This window comes from Falco rusticolus, chromosome 13 (genome assembly GCF_015220075.1).
Source record: "Falco rusticolus isolate bFalRus1 chromosome 13, bFalRus1.pri, whole genome shotgun sequence".
NCBI lineage: Eukaryota > Metazoa > Chordata > Aves > Falconiformes > Falconidae > Falco > Falco rusticolus.
Window position 1 is genome coordinate 1,186,883 of NC_051199.1, and position 23,164 is coordinate 1,210,046.

Below are 23,164 nucleotides of genomic sequence, written 5' to 3' on the forward strand. Positions count from 1 at the left end.
AAGAGGCCCTTGAGCCTAAAGCATAACTTAAAACATGGCATTCCTGAAAAGAATTTCCTGATAATATTTTTAGCACCTGAAAAAAAAAAAAGGGGAGGGGGGCAAAAAAAAGCAAATAACACCTTTTTTTTTCTCTTCCACTCTTTTTTCTTCTCCCCTCCAGCCCGCTGTTTTAAAGCAGCAGCGAAGAGCCGCTGCTGAACTGCAGCTGCGGGGAGCGGGGCAGCGGCTGGCCCCTGAGGGGCTCTGCACCCACGCCTGTATTGGGGCGGTGGCTGCTTCTCCCCCGTGGGCAGGGGGGAGGCGGCGGGTCCCTCCGCGGGGGCCGCCGGGGGACCCTGCGGGGGGCGTTGAAGGCGGTAGCAGGGGAGCCCTGCGGGGCGCTGGCGGGGGGGGCGGGGGGACATTACGGTGGGCGCTGCCGCCTCCGCTCCGCCCATCCCACCCCTGCCCCCGCGACATTTGCATGCCCCGCCCCTCTGCCCCCGCCCTCCCAGCGCGCGGGCCACCCATTGGCTGCCCGCCCGGGCTATGCAAATGTTCCGCGGCGGGGCGAGGCCAGCGGGGTGAAGGAGCGCGGCGGCGGCGCATCGAGCTGTAGCGGGCGCCTGGTTCGAGCCGTGGCCCCGCGCGCCCCGCCCCGCGCAGCCGCCGCCGCCGCCTCTCAGCTCCGCGCCCGCCGGCGGGTGCCTTTCCCCCGTCATGCTGTGGTGGCCGGTGCCGGCGTGAGAGGCGAGCGGCGGGTCCCGGCGGCCATGCGGGGCCTGGCGGGCTGGGTCGTGCTGGTGGCCCTGGGCGAGTGGCTGTGGGCGGGCGGCGTGGTGCCCCTGGCCGACTTCTACCCCTTCGGGCCGGCACAGGGCGACGCCGCCACGCGGAAGCAGGACGACGGCGGCTCCGAGCTGCGGCCCCTCTCTGTCCCCTTCCCCTTCTTCGGCGCGGGCCACACCGGCCTCTATGTGAGTACCGGGGGCTGGGGGGGCGGCCTCCCCCGGGGCCTCCCGTTTCATTTTATGTATTTTCATTGTTTTTAAAATACAGTCCTGCTTGGATGCGTCCAAGTGCATCGGAGTTTCCCCGGGGCTGTTGGGTGGTCCCCATGTAACTCGGAGCGTCAGCGGAATACCGGTGTGCTGACGGCGGAGGGGCGATGTGCCGGGGCTCGGAGGCACGCTGGCCATGCCGGAGCCCTGGCTTGGCGGCGCGGGGGCAGCCTCAGGGAGCGCAACAGGGGTCCCGGCCCTGGCGAGGGTCGCGGCCCCGCCGTGCTGGGGATGCCGGCTGAAGTGCTCGCCTGCAGCCGGGAGCCCCGAGCGCAGCCCTGGCTGGAGCCAGAAATTCCCTCGCCCGATGGGACTGGCCCAGCAGCGGGGTGCCGTGGGGGTCCCAGCGGCAGCGAGCAGGGCTGGGCGGGCGGGTGGGTGAGAGCTCGGAGCAGGCGTGTCGCGTCCCCCAGATGGCGGGTGTTCTGGGGAGGAGGTGGCGGGGCTCCGGGTGCCGTGCAGAATGAACACAGCTGCCCTTTGGGTTGTGTTGCAGCAGGCTCGGCTGGGCATTCAGCACATCCCGCTCCCTCTCCTCCCTGTGCCCGTCAGGATGGCTGGGCTTCTGGGGCCCCTGGCAGGGTGCTCCCTTGCAGCCCCCGAGCCACCTCAACTGCAGCCTGAGAACTCGAGTCACACCAGGACTGTCATGTCCCCCAAAAGTTAGAGAAGCAGCCTATCGTGTCCCCCATCAGGCAGAGGAGCAGCCCCGACTGCCTGGTTGTCCCCAGAGCATTTTGGGTGGTGCTGGCTCTGAACTCTTGCCTTTGCATCCTGGGGTGGAGTCCGTGCTCCCCCTGCCAGCTCCCACCTGGTGCAGTGAATCTTCCAGCATCCTTGTTCCTTCTCTTTTCCCTGGTTTGCTTGGGCTGACTGACAATCCAGACCTGGCTGGTGGAGGAGAGGGCTCAGTATCACCTCAATGCCGTCTCAGACTTGTGCGTCATCCCACCACCTGGGCTAAGCACAGGAGGTCCTTGGTCCTCTCCGGTGCCTTTCCCCTCCGCCCCCCAATAAAAGTTGCCATTGGGTGGGGGGGATGTGGGCTTGGGGCTTAAGCAACAGTGGGAAGATAGACGAGGCTGGGAGAAGCCAGGTGATGTGATGGCCATTCCATACTGGATCTGCAGCACAGTTCTGGGTCTTGGAGGGGCTGCAGGGGTCCAAAGGCAGTGCATCCCCCTGGCTCTGCAGCACCAGCTCGTGGGCTCCCAGCATGGAGGTCTGTGTGGCAGGGCTGCTCCTCCCTGGGGAGCCACTGTCCTGGGGGAGCTGGCACGGGGCTGTGCTCACCTGGAAACCTCTGTCCTCGAGGGCTGCCTTCAACCTCCCCCTCCTCCTTTGCAAAAACCAGCAACAATAAAAAAAGCCCTTCTTGGCTCCAGCTCTCTCCCATCTTGCTTTAATCAGGGGAAGAATGTTCCTCTGTGGACACTGTGGGGTTACGGAGGCTTTGGGAAACAGGAATCCTCTTCCCCTTAGTCACAGCAAGGACTGCCCTGTTGCATGGAGGGACTGGGGATCTTTCTCAGGGGCTGCATGGGACTTTCACAGTCCAATTGCCCCTGCCTGAGCATCCAGGCACCCTGGCTTCAGCGTGGCTCCTGGCAGGACACTGGCTCCTGGCTTCTTGTCAGCACGCAAGCGTGACACCACTGCCTGCCCCTGCCTGCTGTGTGCCAGGGCTGCGCTGTCTGCTTGAGAGCCTCTTGCCTGTACTGTGCCCTCCCTTTATCACCCTGCAGCCCAAGGGCTTGCCAGGCTGATGCTGCTGGTGCCAGGCGTTGCACGCCAGGGAGCTCAGCTGGGGGGCTGTATGCCTCTGCCTGTCCTGCTGTTGCTTGCAGGCAGCACTGTGGGCAGGGGACCGAAGCTGCTGGGAGCCTCCTGCCCCGCTGGGTTGCCACTGCAGCAGGGATCTCTTCCTGGGAACATGGGGCTGAAGGCGAGAGTGTTTCCCTTTGATCCCTGCCCCTTCGCTCCCTGCTCAGGCAGCAGTGCAGGCAGGGTTTTCCTCCCCTTCCTCGCTCCCACTGCATCCCTGAGCCAGGAGGCAGCACTACTGGCAGCAGCATCCATTGTGTCCAGCTTCCTTCCTTGGACTGAGGGCTGCCTCTGCTATGTGTCCCTGGGCTGGGCATCCCAGGACCTTAATTGCCCCAGTTAATTAGTGCTGGGGAGAGCTTGGAGCTTGCAGTATCTCACCCCGGGTGTCTGGCATCCCCCACTCTAATGAGAGCAGCCTGTCGAGGCCCAGACAGCACAGGGGGCTTTGGATGGGATGGTGGCACTTGGTTACCCGGGGACCTGTTAACTCGCTCAGACTGCTGCATACCGGTGGATGGCTTGCTGCCCAGCAAGACTCCCCCTGTCCTGGGCTGGCGGCTGTCTGGCATGGGTACGACCCCCTCTGCCAGGGGGATGGCAGCAATGCTCAGCCCTAGACCCCAGCCCTGCAGGCTGCATGTCAGCTGTAAGAGAGCAGGGAGCAAGCGAAACAGCCCCTTGTCCCTGCCAATAGAGCATCGGTGTGAGCTGGCCAAGTGTGCTGGGCGCTGTTTGTTTAAAGCACCGGGGCTGCTGCAGTTTTCTCAGCTGTTCCCCCTTTCCCTGGCCCGGCCGCGGCGGAGAACAGGGCTGGGTTTGTTCGTGTGGCTGCCTCCCCACAGCCGCACTCCAGCAAGCAAGTGGCTGAGGCAGGGGGCTGCGGGTGCCGGGGCACGTCTCCGCTTCCAAAGGCAGGAAGGGGAAGCGCTCCAATATTTGTGGAAAGCGGGGGGTGGTGGTGGGTGGTGGTGGTGGGAAGGAATGGTGAAATGGAAAGTGCCTTTAAAACATGGATTCCTGCCGGTGGCAGGAATCAGCTGTGGCAGCCCATTTCTTTCCCTCCCTCTCTGCAGGTGAACAACAATGGGATTATCTCATTCTTGAAGGAGGTCTCCCAGTTCACCCCGGTGGCCTTCCCCATCTCCAAGGACCGGCGTGTGGTGGCGGCTTTCTGGGCAGATGTGGATAACCGGCGGGCAGGCGATGTGTATTACCGGGAGAGCACTGAACAGCCCATCTTGGAGAGAGCAAGCAGGGACATCGCACAGTATTTCCCCGAGTTCCCGGGGTTTTCTGCGCAGTGGGTGTTCATTGCCACCTGGTACCGAGTGACCTTCTTTGGGGGCAGTTCATTTTCGCCGGTGAGTAGGTGGGGCAAAGCGGCCATTAGTTTAGGGGTAGGGTTTTTTTAAAAGGGGCATCCCACCAGAGCTTTGGTGCCTTTCATGGCAGTGGTGCTCCAGCTGCACATGGTATGGAGTTGTCAGTAGGGATAAGCCGACCCCAGTGGCTCTGTCACGACACCTTGCCGTGACAGAGCAGCGCTGAGCTGGCAAATCCAAACACTCCTCTTTGTGCCACGTGGAGGCTGCGTTCCCCTTCTTGGGCAGCAGCAGGACAGCATTTGCCTGCCTGCCTGTGCTGAGGAGTGGGTCGCATGTGGCGTTTGGTGACTTTTTTCCAGAGGCCAAATAACCATGTTTCCTCCCCATTTTTCCCATTCCCCTGGGAGGAGAATAGAGTTGTTCGGCTGGCTGGGGTGCTAGGCCAGGGGAATCGCAACACCTTAGGATTAAAAATAATTAAACCCAACTGCCTTTTCTAGCAGAGGAGGACTGGGGCTGAAAGAAACACTCCTTTGCTAAATGCTTTCGCCATTTTATTTTCTGACAAGTTCGCCTGCCTGCTCACTGCTTTCTTCCCCTCCCCGCTGCAGGTAAACACTTTCCAGATTGTCCTCATCACGGATGGCAAGCTGTCCTTCACCATCTTCAACTATGAGTCCATCACCTGGACCACGGGTATGCACGCCAGCAGTGGGGGGGACTTTGCCGGGCTCGGCGGCATCGCAGCACAGGTAAGCGGCAAACACAGCCCCTAGAGCGCCCAGGTAGCCTATTCGCCCTGCAAGTTTGCAGTTCCTGGTTTGGCTCCCTCTGCACTTTTTTTTTTTTTTTTTTTTTTTTAAAAAAAAAGTTCTTAAATATCTGTGTGTGCTCTGGCTCCCAAAGCCGAGATCATACAGGGGGCTTTGTTGTCCTGAAACCACAGGTCTTTGCCTTGGCTGCTGCCTTGTAGTCCCTTTTCCTTCCTAACTTCAGCCTTTAAGAGCAGCTGCTATAGCCAGCATAGCTTTTGCTTGTATTTTTATTTAATCCTTGTGTGCGTTGTTGTGTTTAAGGGAAAAAAAGCCAACACCCACACCCGCAAAACCGCTAGTACCCGTTTGGATATGTGAATTTAGTGGCAGTTGATCTGTGCTTGGCCCCCTGCCTGCCAGCCTGCAGCAGGCAGGATGCTGCAGGTGGAGAGGAAGCAGATGGGTTTTGAATCCCAGGGGAGGGACCGTGCAGGCAGGGTGGCCACTTCACCCCCGTGCACCATCTGCTGTCCCAGCGTGTGGACAGGGCTGGGCGTTGGCTGGTGCTGTGTGGAATGGGACAGTTGGTCCGAGTGGTGCTGAGGGGCGAGAGACATGAGCCCTCAAGCTCCAGCCGCCTCCCTCTGTACACTAGTGATGTCTTGTTACCCTCTGCTGTTGTCCTCCCAGGCAGGTTTTAACGCTGGTGATGGAAAGCGCTACTTCAACATCCCTGGATCCCGCACCGATGACATCGCTGACGTGGAGATGACGACAAATGTGGGTATCCCCGGGCGCTGGGTGTTCAGAATCGATGATGCCCAGGTGCAAGTGGGGGGCTGCAGCAATACAAGTAAGAGGACAGCAGTTAGGTTTATTTAACTCCCAACCCAACCCCATACTGTTCTCCAGCCCCGTCTTTCCCTGCTTCAACCCCCACCTCCACGGGGTGGAGGAAACTGCTTGAAGGGCTTGGGGAGGGAGGGGAGGCAGCCATGGGGGGACTGTCCTCATTGCCTGCCGTGGTTGGGAATGGCACCCATGGGTGCCCTGGGGCTGGGAAGGGGCTGGGAGAGCAAATGGGGTGGGGAGGAAGACTTTTGAGATAAAAGAGCCTGCGGGGAGTGATTAGGGAGGCTGGGGAGGAGGTGATGGTGCCTAGGTGGGACCCCACTGGCAGGCAGGGCAGGGTGCAAGGGGCTGACACCCTTGGGGGATGCACATCTCCATAAGTCCTAGGAGGCTGGTGCCACCCTCCCCCACGGGGCCAGGGTGCCAGGGCTGAGCCACGCTCCCCACCCCAGGGGTCCTGACACCTTCCCCACGGAGCTGCTGGTCTCCCGTTCCTCGTCCCTGCTCCCCCCAGCCATCTTTTCCCACCTGTGATCTGCGCATGTCTCGCGTTACTGGTGGGTTTGCTGTACAGGGGCTCTGCCACCCCCTTTCCCTCTGTCTCGGGTGATAGGTGAAGGCACGTCATCTATGTCCCCTGGCTGGCAGGGCTGACCCTGTGCAGCCTCTCACCCTTGCACATGAGGAATAAAACTGCCCCCCTTGTCCCAGGGGAGCCTGTGAGGAGCAGACCCTGCCCCACCGTGAGGCAGGTGGCCCCCATGGGCTTCCCGAGCACCCCAGGGAGCTGGGCGGGCTCAGGGACAGACCCTGGCGCTGGTGTGGCTGGAAGGTGGTGGGTGAGCACTGCTGGGGCACAGGCTGACAGGGGGGCACTGCCTGTCCCCACAGCCTCTGTCTGCCTGACACTGCGGCCCTGCCTCAATGGGGGGAAGTGTATCGAGGACTGCATCACGGGGAACCCCTCCTACACCTGCTCCTGCCTGGCTGGCTTTACCGGGAAGAGGTGCCACGTCGGTGAGTGCCGGCCCCAAGCTCCCTCCCGGCGTTTTGCCATGGGGAGCAGGTCTCGCTGCTGGCATGACCGCTGTATGCTGGCAGTCTGTCTGTCCCTCAGGTTGTCCCTGTCCCTGCCCTGAGCGCTTGCCCCAACCTGGGGCTCTGTTTCAGATGTGGATGAGTGTCTCTCCCACCCATGTCAGAACGGAGCCACCTGCCTCAATGGTGCTGGCAGCTTCAGCTGCAGGTGCCCGCTGGGCTTCAGAGGTGCCAGCTGTGAGACTGGTGAGTGCAGGGCTGCCGGCACAGCAGGGCTGGCTCTCTGCCGCGCATGAAGAGCTGAGACCCCAGGCTCAGGGGGCACTGCTGCTCTTGGTGGGGGGCTCTTTGAGACCAGGGCTGCTGCGGCAGCTGCTGGGCTCGAGCAGTTTGCAACAGCCGTCTTGGATTTCAGCTTGCTGCAGGCAAAGGAAGCTTTGCTCTGGCCATGAGCCCTTCCTGCTGCTGGCAGCCCTCTCCGCTGAGGGCTCCGCTTAGCGCTGCTGCCAGCACTTCTTCCCACCACCACTCCCTCAGTGAGGAAAGCTGGCGATTAGTGCTTAAACAAGTCTCGGAGGCCCTGCTGTTGCAGGTGATGCTCTGGTCCCAAGCCCTTTGAAGCCAGTGGGGACTCTCCCAGTCCCTGGCAGAGGCCGTGGTGGCTGGTTTCCCCCTCCGCTGGCCTCCACCTGCTGGTGGAGGTGCCGCCAAAGCACTTGGCTCCCAGTGAGCCCCCGCGGTGGTGGAGATGGTGAGCAGGGAGTTGACTTTTGGGGAATGGAGGGAGGGAGAAACGCCCAGTGCAGCACGATGGCATCCAAGAGGCGCAGGGGGATCAAAGGGCTGAGCTGCCGAGGGAAGGGTTTTGGGAAGAGCCGTGCCTGGGGACATGGCTGTCTCCTGCTGGAGGGAGTGTTGATGGCTGTGAGCTGTGCTCTCTGCCCAGCCCTAGCATCACCCTGTGTGCAGACGATTCTGTGTGCTGGTCCTGTGCCTGAGTTGACACCCCCTCTTTTTTTTTTTTTTTTTTTTCTTGGTGTCCCGCTGTAGAAGAGTCTCCATGTGAGAGCAGGGTGTGCCAGAATGGCGGGAGGTGCCAGGTGGTGAATGGAACAGCAGAGTGCTTGTGCCAGCCAGGGTACACGGGTGCAGACTGCCAGACAGGTGGGTGGCAGGAGCAGCCATGGGTGGGGAGATGGTGGCGCTTCATGCCTTGACAAGCTGCCTTCCCACTGTGCTTCACTCCTGGCCAGAGTTTTGGGAGAGGAGCGCTCAATGTTGCCAGTGGTGCCGATTTTATTTATTTATTTTCTTCCCCTGCCTTCCCCGACTGTGGCTTTCTGCCTCCTGAGCATCGTTCAGGATGGGAGGCAGTGGGTGAACCGACAGCCCGGCAGTGCCTGCGTGTGGCCTGACAGCTTCTCCTGACCTCCCCTTGCAGAGGTGAATGAGTGTGAGTCCAGCCCGTGCCTGAACGGTGGGCACTGTGTTGACCTGGTCAATAACTACACTTGCATGTGCCTGGAGCCTTTCGTGGGACAGCGCTGTGAGACAGGTGCCTGCTTCTGCCTGCACCCCAGGACCACCCATGCCAGGGACTGTGTCCCCCATGCTCTGTTGGCTGTCACAGTCCCTCTCTCAGGGCCAGGCTGTGCTCATCACTTGCACGCTTGCTTTCCCTGCCCAGACTCGTCTTCCTGCGAGGACCGGAGCTGCCAGAACCGTCAGACATGCAACTACATCCGCCCCGGCCGCTACATCTGCACCTGCTCCCCAGGTTATTACGGCAACAACTGCCAGTACGGTGAGTGGAGACGCTCAGCTCAGCCCAGCCCAGGAGCTGGTTTTGGGGGAGCCAGGCAGCAAGAGGCAAATGGCTAAAAAGGTCAGCTGTAGGCACCGCCAAAAGCTGGCGGGCAGCTTATGCAGAGGGGTTGTGGTGCTGCTGAGATGGAGTTCATTCCAGTGGGTGCTCGGCAATGTCAGGGTCTCCAGCATGAAGCTAGGCTAGACTGGCTCTGCCCAGCCCCTGGGACAGGGGATGTTCCACCCTCAGGCCGGGATGGCTCTGGCTCAGCCTCCCCCTTCCCCACAGGTGGGCCCCGTGTGCCCGGTGCCTGCCTCTCCCACCCATGCCAGAATGCAGGCAGCTGCCTGGAGACGGAGCAGGGCTATGTCTGCGAATGCCAGCAGGGCTACACTGGGCAAGACTGTCGAGACAGTGAGTACTGGGGGGTGTCTCTGGGGGTGTGTGGCATCTCTAGGGGAGGCCTCGTGCTCCTGAGAAGGGGAAGCAGCAACCCCAGAGATCCTGTTCAGGGCTCCTGGACTAAACAGCGGGTCCATCCCACTGAAGGAGGCCATGCCTCGGGGGTTCATGGCTGCTGCCCACCTGAGCCCCTCCCATGGGTGGTATCTGGCAAGGCTGCTTGGCTGTCCCAGTCCCGCAAGCAGGAGGGTCCTGGGAAGCTCCCGTCTCCTGTCTTGCAGAGCTCTCAGAAGGCTGCGAGTGCCGCAACGGGGGCAGTTGTCTGGAAGGGAATGTTACCATCTGCCAGTGCCCACCTGGCTTTTTTGGTCTCCTCTGTGAATTCGGTAGGTGAAAGCTTCTTGTTCACTGTCGTTGCACCCTCTCTGGGATGCTTGAGCCAAGCAGGCTGCAGGCAAGCAAGGAGACTGTCTGTGCCTGAACCTACGACAGTACCGGGGGCACGCGCTAAATTTGAGCCTGGAAATACTGTCCCCTAGTGAGGAGGCAATGCTTCCATCTCCATCGCTCCCCCTTGAGACATGCATCTCCCAGCCCCTGGCCCCATCTTGGCTCCCCTGGGTAGGGAGGGAACCACAGTCTTTGTACACTTCCGCCCTGCAGCTTTGTGGGGCATCCAGGCTGGCCCTTGCCATTTGCACTGTCTGTGGTGTGGGGTACATAAGGTCCCTCCTGTCTCATCAGACCCTGCAAAGTTAGGAGACTCCTGTTTCTGGCCAGGCAGCTGGCTGGGTGTCTTCCTGCCACTGGCTGACGGAGGCTGGCGCTGGCCATGTGTTTGCAGAAGTCACCACCACACCGTGCAACATGAACACGCAGTGCCCGGATGGCGGGTATTGCATGGAGTATGGTGGGAGCTACCTCTGCGTCTGCCACACTGACTATGGCACCAACCACAGTAAGTTTCTCGTCCATGGGCATGCAGGACCATCCCCAGGGAAGGACACTTGGCAGGGGCTGGAAGGGCGAGCAGGGTTATAACCATCATCAGCCGGGGAACAGCCCTTGCACCCCTGGTTGTACGTGCTCGGTGATGCCCTGTGTGTTTGGCTTTGCAGCGATGCCATCCCCCTGCGACTCTGAGCCCTGCCTGAATGGGGGGTCCTGTGAGGTTCACGATGACTCGTACACCTGCGAATGTCCTCGAGGCTTCCTTGGCAAGCACTGTGAGAAAGGTATCCACATGGAGCTCCCTGCCAGCCCCAGGACCTGGCAGAGGGTGGGAGAAGAGCTTGGACCCTCGTGGGAGATGGGTGGCTGCTTGCTGAACTGCAGCTGGGAGTGTGTTATCCCATCCCATCCCATCCTGCAGGGTGGAGGGAGGATTGCATGGCTCCCTTCACAGTCCCTGACAGTCAGTCAGCCGATGTAGTTGTTGTGTTTCCTGCGCAACACCATCTGTGTTGGAGTTTTTACATGCCTGAGCTTCTGGCCTCAGGAGCAGCCACCTGTCCCGTGCCCCCTCCCCCGGCAGCCCTGGTGTGCATCTGCTGGGATGTTGTTTTGCAGTATTGCTGAGCCCAGGGCTGTGAGGCCCAGGTGTGCTCGGCTTTGCAACAGCAAGGGATTTGGCAGGCCGCTGGCAGGAGGAGGTGGCTCTCAGTGTGCCTGCAGCAGTGGGTGACCCCTGCTTTTGGCACTCTCTCTGCAGCCAAGCCACGGCTCTGCAGCACGGGGCCCTGTCGCAACGGGGGCACCTGCAGGGAGGCGGATGGCGAGTACCACTGCACCTGCCCTTACCGCTTCACCGGCAAGCACTGCGAGATTGGTACGGCCCCCTGGCCCCCACCCGGGGAGGAGAGGTGGCAGTTGTCCCACTCGCTTGTTCAGCTCCCGCCTACCCTCTGCCCCCAGGTAAGCCGGACCCCTGCGCTTCAGGGCCCTGCCAGAATGGGGGCACCTGCTTCCATTACATCGGCAAGTACAAGTGTGACTGTCCCCCAGGCTACGCCGGCCGGCACTGCGAGATTGGTGGGTGTAAGCAGGATGTGCCAGGGCTGGGGCTGCCTGGGGAGGGGATGGGACAGCTGGTAGAGCTGACAGCCATGGCAGCAGCAGGCGAGCCTCGCTGCTTGCTTTGAACCCCCCTCCCCGTAATTTGGAGTGCTTTGACTCTTCCTTGCTGGAGGGCAGGGCAGCACTGCTGGAGGGGGAAGAGGGGTGGCTCTGGTTCCTGGGCTCTGTCAGCTCTGCAGTTTGCTCCGCTTTCTTCTAGTGCCCTCCCCGTGCTTCCTTAGTCCCTGCGAGAATGGCGCTACTTGCGAGGACCTTGGCGGGAGCTATACTTGCACGTGCCCAGTGGGCTATGTAGGGAAGCACTGCCAGTCTGGTAAGGGCCTTGTGCTGCCCCTGCTAGCCAGGGGCTCAGGGTACTTCTGCAGGCCCCCCTCACCCCCCTGTCTCTCCCCAGAGGTTGACTGCGGTGTCCCCAGTGAGGTGAAGCATGCCCAGGCCTCTTTCAACTCCACCAGGGTGGGCTCGCTGGCTGAATACCAGTGTGAGCTGGGCTATGCCCTCAGCCAGCACAACCACCCACGCGTCTGCCACTTGCCAGGCATCTGGAGTGACCCCCCCGAATGTGATGGTGAGGAGTGGCCAAGCTCTGCGGTGATGTCCCAGTGGACTGTGGTCACAACCATGGCTTGGTGACCCCAGGACACATACTTTGGTCCTAACCCCACTGGGGACCCCTGCCCAGCATTCATAGCTCTCACCTTGTCTCTCCCCTGCCCAAATGCCTGCAGAGATTGATGAGTGCTGGTCCCAGCCCTGCCTGAATGGTGGCCAGTGCAAGGACCGCATCGCTGGCTTCCTGTGCCTGTGTGAGCCGGGTTACGTGGGCCACCGCTGCGAGTCAGGTGAGAGACTGTGCCAGGAATGCTTCGGGGCTGCCACAGGTGGCCATAGCAAACCCTGCTTCACCTGCCAGCCCCCGGGGAACAACCCCCACGGTCAGGAGCTGGGTTGCCTGCAGTTGCATGCACTGGCTTCGGTCCTCTGTCTGTGCTCAGATCAGTCTGTGGCAAGGGCTTCTCTCCAAGAGCTCCCAGCCAGCTGTGGGATGAGCCAGTGGGGAGATGCTGCTTCCGGTCGGGGCTGCAGGGGCAGGTGTGCTACTTGCGTCCTCCCACAAGCGGATGCTGTGTGGGCATCCCCCATCGCTGAGGGGGCAGTGGCTTCTGATGCATGCCAAGCCTGTGCAGACAAGCCCTTGATCTCGGGATCTGGGTAGGAAGTGCGCTGCATGGTTCCAAAGCTGTCAGCTAAGACCGGGGAGGAAATTCAACTTGAGGCTGCACATCTTTGGCTGCCCTGTGCTCCTGCTCCTGTGTATGCATGTGGTTGTGGTTGTGTGTGGGTGCTCATTGAAGGGGTAATGGGCAGCTTCAGGGCTGGTGGGACTCTGGCAGGCATCTCTAGCCCAGCTCCTCAGGGCCTGGCAGGGGACAGTGGTGGCAGAAGGTGGGGTACCTGCCAGGGGTTAGAGGAGGGGACATGCTACAGGCACCCTATGGGACCTCTTGGCACAGTCCTACACTGCCAGGTGTCCCTGAGTGCATTTCCTCATGGCCAGCTCCCAACGCAGCCCCTGCAGAGAGGCAGGTGTGGGGCAGTGGGCTCCCAACGGCCCTAGGAGCAGGGCTGTTCCTGGCCAGCGGGCTTTGGGGTAGCAAGTGATGTGGGGAGGGTCTGCACCCTGTGGGAGAAGTGCTGCCTCTCTGAGCCCCCTGTCTCGGGCTGAGCTGGCACTCTTTCCTCCCATAACTCCCCAGATGTTGACGAATGCCATTCAGAACCCTGCAAGAATGGAGGGACCTGCCGGGACCTCCCTGGGTCTTTCGCTTGCTTCTGTCCTGAGGGCTTTGTGGGGACACAGTGTGAGACAGGTAGGGACCTGCCCTTACCAGGGTGGCAGGAGGCTGGGCTGTGGGCCGCAGCATGTGGCCAGGACTGGCACCGAACCAGGCAGCTGGTCAGCTCTTGGGGACCTTGAACCTGAGCCATTGCTCCATGTGCTTGGTGCCTCGTGCACCTCCTGGCCTCTGGTGCTGGGGGCAGAGCTGAAACCGATCCAGTGGGGAGGGAGCAAGGAACAAGGTGTCTGCTGGTGATGCCCTTTTGAAGGCATCCACCCCTTGCCAGGGGATGCGGTGACCGTGGCACTTGGGTGGGGTTCTGGGCCCAGATGGGCTGCACTGAGCCCCAGGCTGCATGTCTGTCCTGCTGCCCCCTCGGAGGGGCTGTTTCTGGCCTGCGGGGCTGGCTGCTGGCACGCTGGGGCCCCTGCTCACTGCTGGCCTCCCCCTGCCTCCAGAAGTGGACGCCTGTGAGTCGGGCCCTTGCCGAAATGGAGGGGAGTGTGAGAGCTATGGGGGCTCCTACCTCTGCGTATGCCCGGAGGGTTTCTTCGGCTACCACTGCGAGACAGGTGAGGCGGGCAGGGCAGCTCGGTGCTGGGCGGCCCCTGGGCCAGCCAGCACTGCTAACACCGCTGGGCCCGGCACCTCTCCCACAGCCAGCGACCCGTGCTTCTCCAGCCCCTGCGGGAGCAGAGGCTACTGCCTGCCCGGCAATGGCACCCACAGCTGCACCTGCAAAGTCAGCTACACAGGCAAGAGCTGCGAAAAAGGTAAAGGCCCTCATCAGCGGCACCAGGACATGGCATGGGGCTCGACACTGACCTGGCAGTGGCCACCACCTACATGGGGCTTGACGCCATCCGGGACCAGCAGCTCTCCTTGAGGCAGGCAGGGCTGGGGCCTTGTCTCCATGGGGGGCAGCCTGGGCCCCACCGATGCTGCAGGCAGGTGCTGGTGTGTTGAGCTGCTGCTGCAGGTGCCAGGCTTGGCATGAGGACACTGGGGACAGGTGTCCCTGGCCCCCAGCAGCGATGGCAATCCCTCGGATGCCCTCAGGAGGGGAGGCTGAGGCACCCGAGGGAAGCCTCTCATGGCCAGCACTGGCTTCTGTGTGGTCTTTGGCCTGTCTTGCTGGCGCCCCAATCCTGGCAGGTGGTGGCAAATGCCTGGCCACCGGTGCTGCTGGGTTGCAGTGGCGGGGAGCGCTGCTGGTGCCCTGACTCGTCCTGTGCCTGCCAGGCCTGTGGTAGCTGGTGCCTGCAGGGCTCCTGCTGGGCGCACTGAGGGAGAGAGAGCAAGGGCCCCATCTTCCATTGCTGCCGCTCTGCCTCTTGCTGCCGGGGTCTGTTCTCTAAAGATTCATGGCATTACCTCTCCCCTTTGCTTTTGCCCACACCCTGAAGAATTGCTGCCACCAACCTCATTAAAGGTGGAAAGGGTGGAGGACACTGGTGTATTGATTTCTTGGCACCCACCTGAGGACGCAGCTGCCAGGCAACTCATTGACGGCTACGCCGTGACGTACGTATCCCTCGACGGCTCTTACCGCAGGACAGATTTTGTGGACCGAAGTCGTTCTGCCCACCAATTGCGGGCACTAGCCTCCGGCAGAGCCTACAATATTTCTGTCTTTTCAGTCAAACGCAACGTGAACAACAAGAATGATATCAGCAGGCCCATCATGCTCACCACGCGCACTAGTGAGTAGTGTCCCAGGGGGACTCGCGGTTGTGAGCACATGCAGCCCCTGCAGTGCTGGGGCTTGTGCCTCTTCCTCCCCGCCGCCGGCTCCAGCCACAGCCCAGCCTGGTGTCAGACCCTGGTGGGTTTGGTGGCGCAGATCCTAAAATCCAGCTGGGAGTCTTTGGAAAGCGCTTGGCACAGAGGCTTGCTGTTCTCTCTGCTGTGAGTAAAAGGGGACCAAACCCCCCAAGGCTCACTGGGCCCCTGCCCAGGGGCTGGTAAGGGAGCCGGCAGCGGGGACCGCTCCCAGATCCTGTTCATCAAAGCCAGGCTGCGCCCACCACACCAGTTACTTCTTGACACTGGACCTGGGGTAGCACACATCCCTGGTGCTGTGGGGCTGAGCTGGAGGAAGCCCCGGTGCTGGGTAGCGGGGCCCCATGGGCAAGTCATCCCTGCATCCTGCCCAGCCTGGTGTGGGGGTGTGCCAGGGTGGGCAAGGGCTGGCAGGACCTCTGCTCCACAGGTGGAGGGCAGGAGGCTTGGTGAGGCCTCCGGGGGCAGGGCACGAGCAGGTGGCACAGCTGAGGTTCTGGTTCTGCGTTCTAGGGCAGGTGGATGTAGAAATGGAGCACAAACTGAGAATGGAGGGGATTAGACCTAGAAAAGTGCCCTCTGAAGAGAGAAGGGGGTGGTGGGAGAAGCCCCTGGGCCAGATCCCCCCCCCCCCCCCCCAGCAGGCTGCGGCTGAGTGAGGGCTGGGGGAGAAGGCAATGGTGACACTGGGCAGGGCAAGGGCCTATGCCCCCAGCCACAGTCTTGGGAGGCCCTGAGCCGGGGCCAGAGGCAGTGAGATCTGGGCTCGGGATGGCAGCCTGGGCTGTGCGGTGGGCTCAGGGCCAGGGCCAGGCACTGCAGTCCCTTTGGAGCTGGTAGCAGGGGGCTGGAGCCAGTCCACTGAGGACGGTCCCAATGGTGCCGTGGGTGGCATGAGGCCTTGTAGGCAGGCAGACAGGTGTGCATCCCACCTGCCCGCACCCCTGCTCCCGGACAGTGGTATAGGGGGTGTGAGTTTGGTGGGGTAGGTGGTGCTGAGCTGTTCCCACTGGGGAAGCGAATGCAAAGGGACAGGCAGGACCCACCTTGCAGGGGCATGGGGAAGGGACAGGGTGACCCACAGTGACCAGTGGTTGACCACAGACTTCTGTACTTGCTCCGGCCAGGACCGCGTCCGGTGGAAGGCTTTGAGATCACAAACGTGACGGCCAGCGCCATCACGGTGCAGTGGGCTCTCCACCGGGTCAAGCACTCCACTGTCAGTAGGGTGCGTGTCTCCATCCACCAGCCAGGAGACCTGGCAGACCACACCGTGGAGCTGAACAGCAGCGTGGCCAAGTACACCTTCCTGTGAGTGGGGCAGCAGGCGGGTGCTGGGCCAGGTGGCCCTCTGAGGCTGCCCAGCCTCACCCCTTCCCACCCTGCCTTCCTCTCCTGCAGGGACCTGCAGCCAGGAGAGAGGTACATTGTCCATGTCACGACACTGAGCGGCCTGGGGACAGAAGACCACCCCTCAGAGAGCCTGGCCACAGCCCCCTTCCATGTGTGGACGAGTGAGTGGGGTTGCCTTCGCTGCCCCCGTGCCATGGCAGGGGCCCAGGGGTTTAGCAGGCGCAGGGCAGGTGCGGCTCAAGGCCAGCAGGAAAGCTGCAGGGAGGGGGAGCTGCAAGGGCAGGCAGCCCGTCTGGCCAGCAGGGCGGGCAGGAGGCACGCAGGCAGGAAGGGCAGCGGCGTGTCCTCCCTTGCCAGATGCTGTTTGCTGCTGAAGACCGGCATGAGCTCAGCCCCACGTGGGGCGCACACGGGCCTGACTCATCCCTTGCTGTAAGGCAGGTGGAGGACAGGGACCGGAGCTGGGGGTTCGCCTGCCCGCCCAGCGCCGAGCATCCTCCGGGCACATCGCGTGGCTGGAGCCGAGCCGAGGGCTGGCTGGGGCGTGGCTAGGCAAGCTGGGGGCGTGGCTTGCTTGTAAAGCGGTGTGTGGGCGAGCCGGGCAGTCACCGTTCAAGGACACCAGTGCTGACCCTTTCTCTCCCCTCCTCCTGCCTGCCCCAGGGCCTCTCCCCCCGCAAAACCTCACTGCCTCCCGCGTCACTGCCACCTCCGTGTCCATGGCATGGGAGCAGCCGCCCGCCGGTGCCGTGGAGGGGTACATCATCAATGTTACCACTGCTCAGAGTGTGAAGAGCCGCTATGTGCCCAACGGGAAGCTTGTGTCCTACACAGTGCGGGACCTGCTCCCTGGGCAGCGGTACCGCCTGTCCGTGACAGCTGTGCAGAACACGGAGCAAGGCCAAGTGCACAGTGAGCCCATCCACCTCTACGTCGCCACCTGTGAGTGCCTAGCTTGCCAGGGCTGGGGTGGTGCGGGTTTGCTGCAGCATGAGAGATTGACTGGCTAGCAGAGAATCAGGGCAGGGCGTAGGAAACCAGTTGACCAACAGAATAATGAGTCCGCGGGGACCTGCTGCCCCAGAAGCAGGTGCCTGCAGCAGGCTGCGGGGGCAGGACACAAGTCCCCTGCAAAGGGAGGTGGGGGTGGCGGGGTTCCACCTCTGTTAGCAGAGGGCAGATGCAGAGTTACAGCTCAGTGGTGCTTCACGGGGACAGGCACTTGCAGCCCAGGTGTGTGGAGAGTGTGCATAGGTCCCCAGACAGCCCTAAAAGGCAGCCTGGGGATGAGGGGAGAGGCAGAGAGTTGCATTGCTGTGCTGACTTGGGGCCTGCTCCCTGCTAAGCCTAATAATTTGGTCTGCAGTGCAGAGGGATGGGGCTCCAGAGAGACGGTGGAGCCAAACTGGACACCCCCGGGTCCTGCGCAACAGGCTGCCCCCAGCTTTCCTACCTGAACTGCGCTTGCTAGCAGATCATGACACAGCTGAGGAGCCCTCATCAGCCCCCAGGTAGGCACTGCTCCATCACTCCTGGTTCTTCCACTAGCACTTGGCCCAGGCACTGGGCTGAGCACAGCCCCTTTTTCCAGCTCCCCTGTCTGGGCGCGCACAGGGTCAAGCCATGCTCCTGCTGGGTTGCAGCCTCTTGCCCACCTGCTGGGGTCCTGAGCCAGGCAGGCCCTTGCCCGGTGAGCAGGCCCCCTCATGTTGCCCACAGCTGAGCCTACAGTGCTTGCACCAAAGCCTGATGCCACCAGCGAGTGCTTTATCCAACTGCTTCCAGCCATAGCACATGGGGTGGCTGTGGCCTGGGGAACCTGCAGTGCCCTGTACCCTCATGGCTCTCCTATCCCAGGTTCACCGAGCTGGTGGATGGCAGAGGGAGGATCAGCGCCAGGTTCAGCACTACGCTGGGCAAATCCATCACTGTGAAGACGCGTAAGAGCTCTGCTGCCTTTCTGGCCCGTTCCTGTCACCCAGTGCCATCTGTTAGGCCTCCCCCCAGGGACAGGGTGGCAGCTGGGCAGGCTGCTGTAGGGCTGGGGGAGCCATAGGGGAGGGCAGAGCCCTCCGATCTCTCCCTGGGCAAACAAACCTCTGCCCTGCTTCTAGACCCTTGCCCAGGGACAGGGGTAACGCACAGCTGGTTGGGGAGCCCAGCTCTTGCTGATGGGAGGCAGTGCTGGCTGCAGCAGGGGCTGGCCTTCTTCCCTGCCAGCAGCTGCAGGAGCCCAGGCAGTGACCCTGCAGCCCTCCAGTACAGCCCCTGCCTGCCCAGCAGCCTGACACCCCCATGCCCCCAGCCCCCAGCCCCAAGCACAGCCTCGCAATCGAGGAGAGCACCTGGACAAGAAGCCCCTTGCTGGCACAGGCCCAGTCCCCTATTTGTCATCCCCAGAATACCAGGGATGCAAGTGCCGGCCCGAGATATATCCTACCAGGCCTGGGACCCCCACCTCCACCGTGGGGTGGGGAGGGGGCCAGCACACCTGATGGCAGCTTGCTGCACATCTCTCTTCTGCCCCTGCCTCCGCAGGGTTCCATGTCCCACAGATGCCCAGGAAGGGCAGGGTGGTCACCCTAATTCTATGGGGTGCCAACGGGGAAGGGCTAAACCACCGCCTGAGGCCTGACCAGCCCCCTTGTGCTGCGAGCAGGCTGAATCCCATCAGAGGGGCAGTCTTTGGATCTGGCCCCAGCTGGATGTGACATTTGACCCTCTTGTTTCCCAGAGCCGGAGGCTCCAGTGAAGCTGGAGAATGTGGAGGTGTCCAGCCAGGGCAGTCTGGCACTGCAGCTGCACAAGGCAAAGAGCAAGAGTAAGTCCAGAGGGAGCCACAGGAGCAGCAGGGACTCAGCTGAGGCCCCACAAGCAGGCAGGGCGTTTGGCACCAGCCTGCCCTCTTTGTTGCTGCCCTTTTGGGACAAGGGTCACACAGTGTGGTCCCCAGGAGCACCCTCGTATGCCAGGGGGTGGGTAGGGCTGTGTCCTGGCCCCAGGGTCTGACAGCCATATGTGGTTTGCAGGTGAGGGGCAGAACTGCTCCACGAACCCCTGCAGGAACGGAGGCACCTGCAGCAGAAATGCTGAGTCCTACCACTGTGACTGCCGCACAGGATTCAAGGGCCGGCTCTGTGAGCTGGGTGAGTGCTGCACTGCTGCTGGAGGGCTGAGCTCCCTCCGGCAGGTGGATGGCATGTGCCCAGCCTGGCAGCAATCCCAGCCACAGATCCTGCAGGGTGCAGGTCAAGGAGTACACCCTGTCAGCACCCAGCTCATCCTGGCCGAGGGGCTCCCACCATGCCTAGGCTCCACTAGAGAGGGCTGGGCTCTGCCGGCTGCAGAGAGAGGGGCTGGGCTCTGCTCTTGCCAGTTGAGGCAGATCTGGGAGTGCAGGTCTGCTCCCCGCTCCTGGCCAAGCCCTCTGCCTCTGCCAGGCTCGTGTCCTGCCCACTATAGTGAGGCTGGGGGCTCTGCTGCTGCCAGCGGGTCAGCTCTGTTGAGCCTAGCCCTCCAGGAGAGCAGAGGGGAAGCTGGGGGGACTTACCAGCCCCTTGCCACAGGACACAGGCAGGCAGGGCCAGAGATGGGCTTGTTGATAGCTCCCCTCTCCTATTCCCCAAGCAGCTTGCAAGAACGTGCCACACTCGTGCACACGGCTGTACTCGGAAACCAAGTCATTCCCCGTGTGGGAAGGAGGCACCTGCCACTACTTGTGAGTACTGCCTGCGGGTTGTGCTCCCCCCTTCCTCTTGTGGTCAGAGCCAGGGATGTCTCCCTGCAGCTCGACTCTGGGGAGGGGAGAGCATGCGTGAGGCTGTCTCAGACTCTGGCTGGCAGCTGCCAGGTGGCTGCAGCTGCCCCCTCCCCAGCACAGGCTGAGCCACCTCATGTGCCCTCGAGCCCCCGGGGCTGCCCTGCCAGCTGCGTGTCAGGGCAGGGTGCTGCTGAAATGACAGCCCCGTAGCAGTGTTAGCCACCTACGTGACAGCAAGTTTGGATTTTGTGTGTGTGACCCCCAGGCAGCAGCAGATCCCCTGCCTACTGCCTCCCCATCTGCAAGCAGAGGGCCAGGGCCAGCCCTCCTGCAGCATCAGAGCATGGGGGCCTCTGCTCTGAGCCCTGCCCCTCCCCAGCCTTCCCGTGATGGAGGCGCAGGGGCCTGGCTATGTGCTGCCAGCCCTCAAACACAGCAGGCTCAGCCCCATTCCTACTAAGGCTGGCTACCACAGTCTGGAAGGAAATGGAGGAGGCCCCCAGACTCCCACCTTGCACTTATAAAAGCAAATCTGTCCCCGTTATTCCCTAGAACTCACCTCTGTGTGTGTGTAGGTACAGGAGAGTCTACAAGGTACACCAGGACATCTGCTACAAGGAGAGCTGTGCGAGCACCAGTTCTGAGAAGACAACCAGCAGGTATGGCTGGCAGCGGCAGCGTACTGAGTGCACTGTCCTGTGGCCAGGGATGGGAGGATGCAGCTTGGCAGTGTCACCCCACACACGAAGGGGTGCTTAGGCTGGGGGCGGACTGCAAGCACCCTGTGCAGAGCAGAGCATGAGGAGCGCATGACCGTGGCTTAGATGTTGGCTCAGCATGCCCTCCCTCCCTGTGAGCACTGGCTGATGGTGCTCTCCTCCCTTCTCTTTCAGAAAACCAAGCAACAGTCACACACTGAAGAAGCCGTAGAGTAAGTACCTGCTCCAGGCTCTCCTCAGCTGCAGGCAGGGGCAGTTCCTGCCTGTGGCTGTGCGCATCTCTGTGCAGGGAGCTGGGGAGGAGGCTGGAGGCCAGAGCACAGCCCAGGCTCATGCTGCCACGTTGAGGGCGTGCAGGGGCTCTCCAGCTGCTGTGCTTGTCAGGCTTGGGCATGCAGCTGATGGCTCCTGGTCACAGCTGGGTTGGAGGAGCAGGGGCGATGCTATGCTTCCCTGCAGCTCTGCAGCCCCATGAACAAGTGATTTCTGCACAAAAAGGGCCCAAGCATTGCCTGCCTGAGCAAGGCAAAGGCTGGAGCTCCGGAGGGGGCAGGTCCCCTTCTCCCAGCCTGAGACGGGTGCAGAGGGTGGGAAGAGGCAGCAGTGGGGAACTCTGCACATCAGCTCATTCTCCTCCTGCTCCTTCACAGGGTTCAAAGCAGTAGAAGCTTCATCTTTCCACATCTAAGGGCTTTTTAAAACACCAGGAAGATCAGATCTGCTCACTGGGTTGAACACAGCAGGGGAACCTTCTTGCCTGGCATCAGCCTCTCCCTCTCCTCCAGCCCGTTAGGCACATGCAGCTGGATCGGCACGCCAAGCAGCAGTCCCTTCCCTCCGCCGGACCAGCACTGCCTTTGCTCTGGCTTGCCTTACTCTGGCCGCCTCTCTGCCCCCGAGGAGCTGAGCACCAGTGTACTGCAGCAGCCCCCTGAGGGTCCAGCCCCACTTGGTCCCTCCCAGCCACTCTGCACAAGTGACAGGCTCCCAGCTCTGCTCAGGCATCAGTGGGGCTGACCCCAGCTCCCTGCCAACAGCATCTGTACCAACCTGTTTCTGTAATCCAAGGTTATAAATTACCTATAACCCCCAAATACAACAGATACAACAAATATAATGCAGACCAAAAAGCCTTAGCTATCACCTGGAAGGTGGCCCACAACAGTCTGGTTGGAGAAGACCTTCCCTATGTAGATGGACTTGGAAATGGTGAACAGCCCCCCTGAGCAGTGAAGTGTGGGCAGTGGGGGCACGTCCCTGTCTCCTCTGCTCTAGTGGGGCACGTTTGGGCAGCTTCTACTGCCTGCCTTTTCTTCTTTGCTTTGTAAACAATCCCTGGTTTTAACCAAACTTCCAGCTCGGAAAGCAATATAGCACCTAGAAAGAATTTTAAAAGCGATGTGTAGGGTGAAGTTCATCAGCTGAGGTGTAACACCATGCTTGTTCTGACACTAATCACCTCCAAGCCAGTGCAGGGCACATCATGGGCTCAGTGAGGAAGCGAGCTCTGTTGCCATCCTGTTTGCATTCCCTGTGGCACCATGTGGTGCTGAGGTGCCAGCACTGTTTGTGGAGGAGAGAATCGGCATGCACACGGTGGCTGTCCAACAGCTGTGGCAGGGCAGACAAGGAAAAAGTGTAGCTTAGAAACATTCCTAGTTTTTGTGAGTTTGTATGACAACACTAGTTAAGCATAGATTTGTGTATTAATGTACACAGTGTATATTATAAATTAATATCTACCAGAGATATATTGTAGTTATGGTATAGAGTGTTATTTCCCCAGCAGTGTGGGGGGCATCCTCACGGGGCAGCCTTCCCCTCCTGCGAGCATCGCAGAGCGCTTTGTTGTTCAGCCACGCATGTTGAGCTGCAGCTCAGAAGATGCTCTTGGAGCAGAACAGGTGCAGGAGCTTTGGGGAGCAGCCTGACAGTGCTTGTCCCAGAGAAGCAGCTGCCAAGGCATCTGGCAGCAGCCTGGGAGCGGCAGGGACAATGTGAAGCCACAACCAGCAGGCCGGTGCAACGCTCCCTTCCTGCGCAGGCTCTAGCTCTTCTCCCAGAGGAGAGCTAGAGTCCCAGATGGTGACACACGCCTCGTTTTCCTCCAAGGCTGCCTGACCCTGCTCCAGCCCCCTGCCGCAAGGGCACAGGAAGAAACTAGCCCTTGCCTGGAAGAGCAGGGTGAGGGGAAAGCCAGAACAGCCTCTGCTATCCACAGGGGAGGGGAGGTTTGGGGGCTGCAGGTTTGCACCCCTGCCTTGGCAGCCACAAGGCCAGCGCCAACGCGGGCTGTGAAGGTGGACGCAGCCCTGCCACAGGACAGCGCTGGGTCAGTGCCACCCCCAGACCAGTCAGTGCTGCTGGAGGGCCTGTCCCTGCAGCCATGGGATGCGTGGCTCTGCTGCGAGCCCGCACAGCAGCCTGCTGCCTCCCTCCCGGCCCACCACCAGCACAGCATGTAATGCAGCCAGAGGGTTTTAACCTAGCCTTGGAAATTAATTAGTTATTTTGGTTTGGTTTTGTTTGTTTGTTGGTTGTTTTTTTTTAAATAAAAACACTTCATGGAAACTGGATATTTTTT

The 23,164-nt window shown here is 61.3% G+C and overlaps 1 protein-coding gene across 7 annotated transcripts; it reads left to right on the forward strand.

Annotated features, from left to right (window-relative positions):
- The first annotated feature begins 627 nt into the window (after positions 1-627).
- SNED1 (sushi, nidogen and EGF like domains 1) lies at positions 628-22,338 on the forward strand. 7 transcript variants are annotated; one of them, XM_037406204.1, is made up of 33 exons: positions 628-959; positions 3,944-4,231; positions 4,807-4,947; positions 5,641-5,803; positions 6,694-6,819; positions 6,973-7,086; positions 7,891-8,004; positions 8,282-8,395; positions 8,528-8,644; positions 8,936-9,061; positions 9,331-9,435; positions 9,894-10,007; positions 10,168-10,284; positions 10,761-10,877; positions 10,964-11,080; positions 11,325-11,438; positions 11,520-11,693; positions 11,854-11,967; positions 12,883-12,996; positions 13,425-13,538; positions 13,626-13,739; positions 14,373-14,669; positions 15,876-16,059; positions 16,150-16,262; positions 16,765-17,043; positions 17,468-17,612; positions 17,959-18,041; positions 18,836-18,922; positions 19,131-19,247; positions 19,729-19,819; positions 20,437-20,520; positions 20,755-20,792; positions 21,231-22,338. In XM_037406204.1, the coding sequence occupies exons 1-32, from the start codon at positions 756-758 to the stop codon at positions 20,789-20,791; spliced, it is 4,338 nt and encodes a 1,445-aa protein (XP_037262101.1). In that variant the 5' UTR covers positions 628-755; the 3' UTR covers position 20,792; positions 21,231-22,338. The 7 variants fall into 7 exon arrangements, with proteins under 7 accessions (XP_037262101.1, XP_037262103.1, XP_037262104.1 ...); XM_037406205.1 differs by having other exon boundaries at positions 629-959; positions 19,732-19,819; XM_037406210.1 differs by having other exon boundaries at positions 629-959; positions 14,607-14,669.
- Positions 22,339-23,164: the final 826 nt, after the last annotated feature.

Coding starts and splice junctions, on each gene's coding strand:
- SNED1 (XM_037406204.1), top strand. CDS start 756: ATGCGGGGCCTGGCGGGCTGGGTCGTGCTGGTGGCCCTGGGCGAGTGG. Junction 8,396..8,527: donor GGGACAGCGCTGTGAGACAG/GTGCCTGCTTCT, acceptor TTCCCTGCCCAG/ACTCGTCTTCCTGCGAGGAC. Junction 10,285..10,760: donor TGGCAAGCACTGTGAGAAAG/GTATCCACATGG, acceptor CTCTCTCTGCAG/CCAAGCCACGGCTCTGCAGC.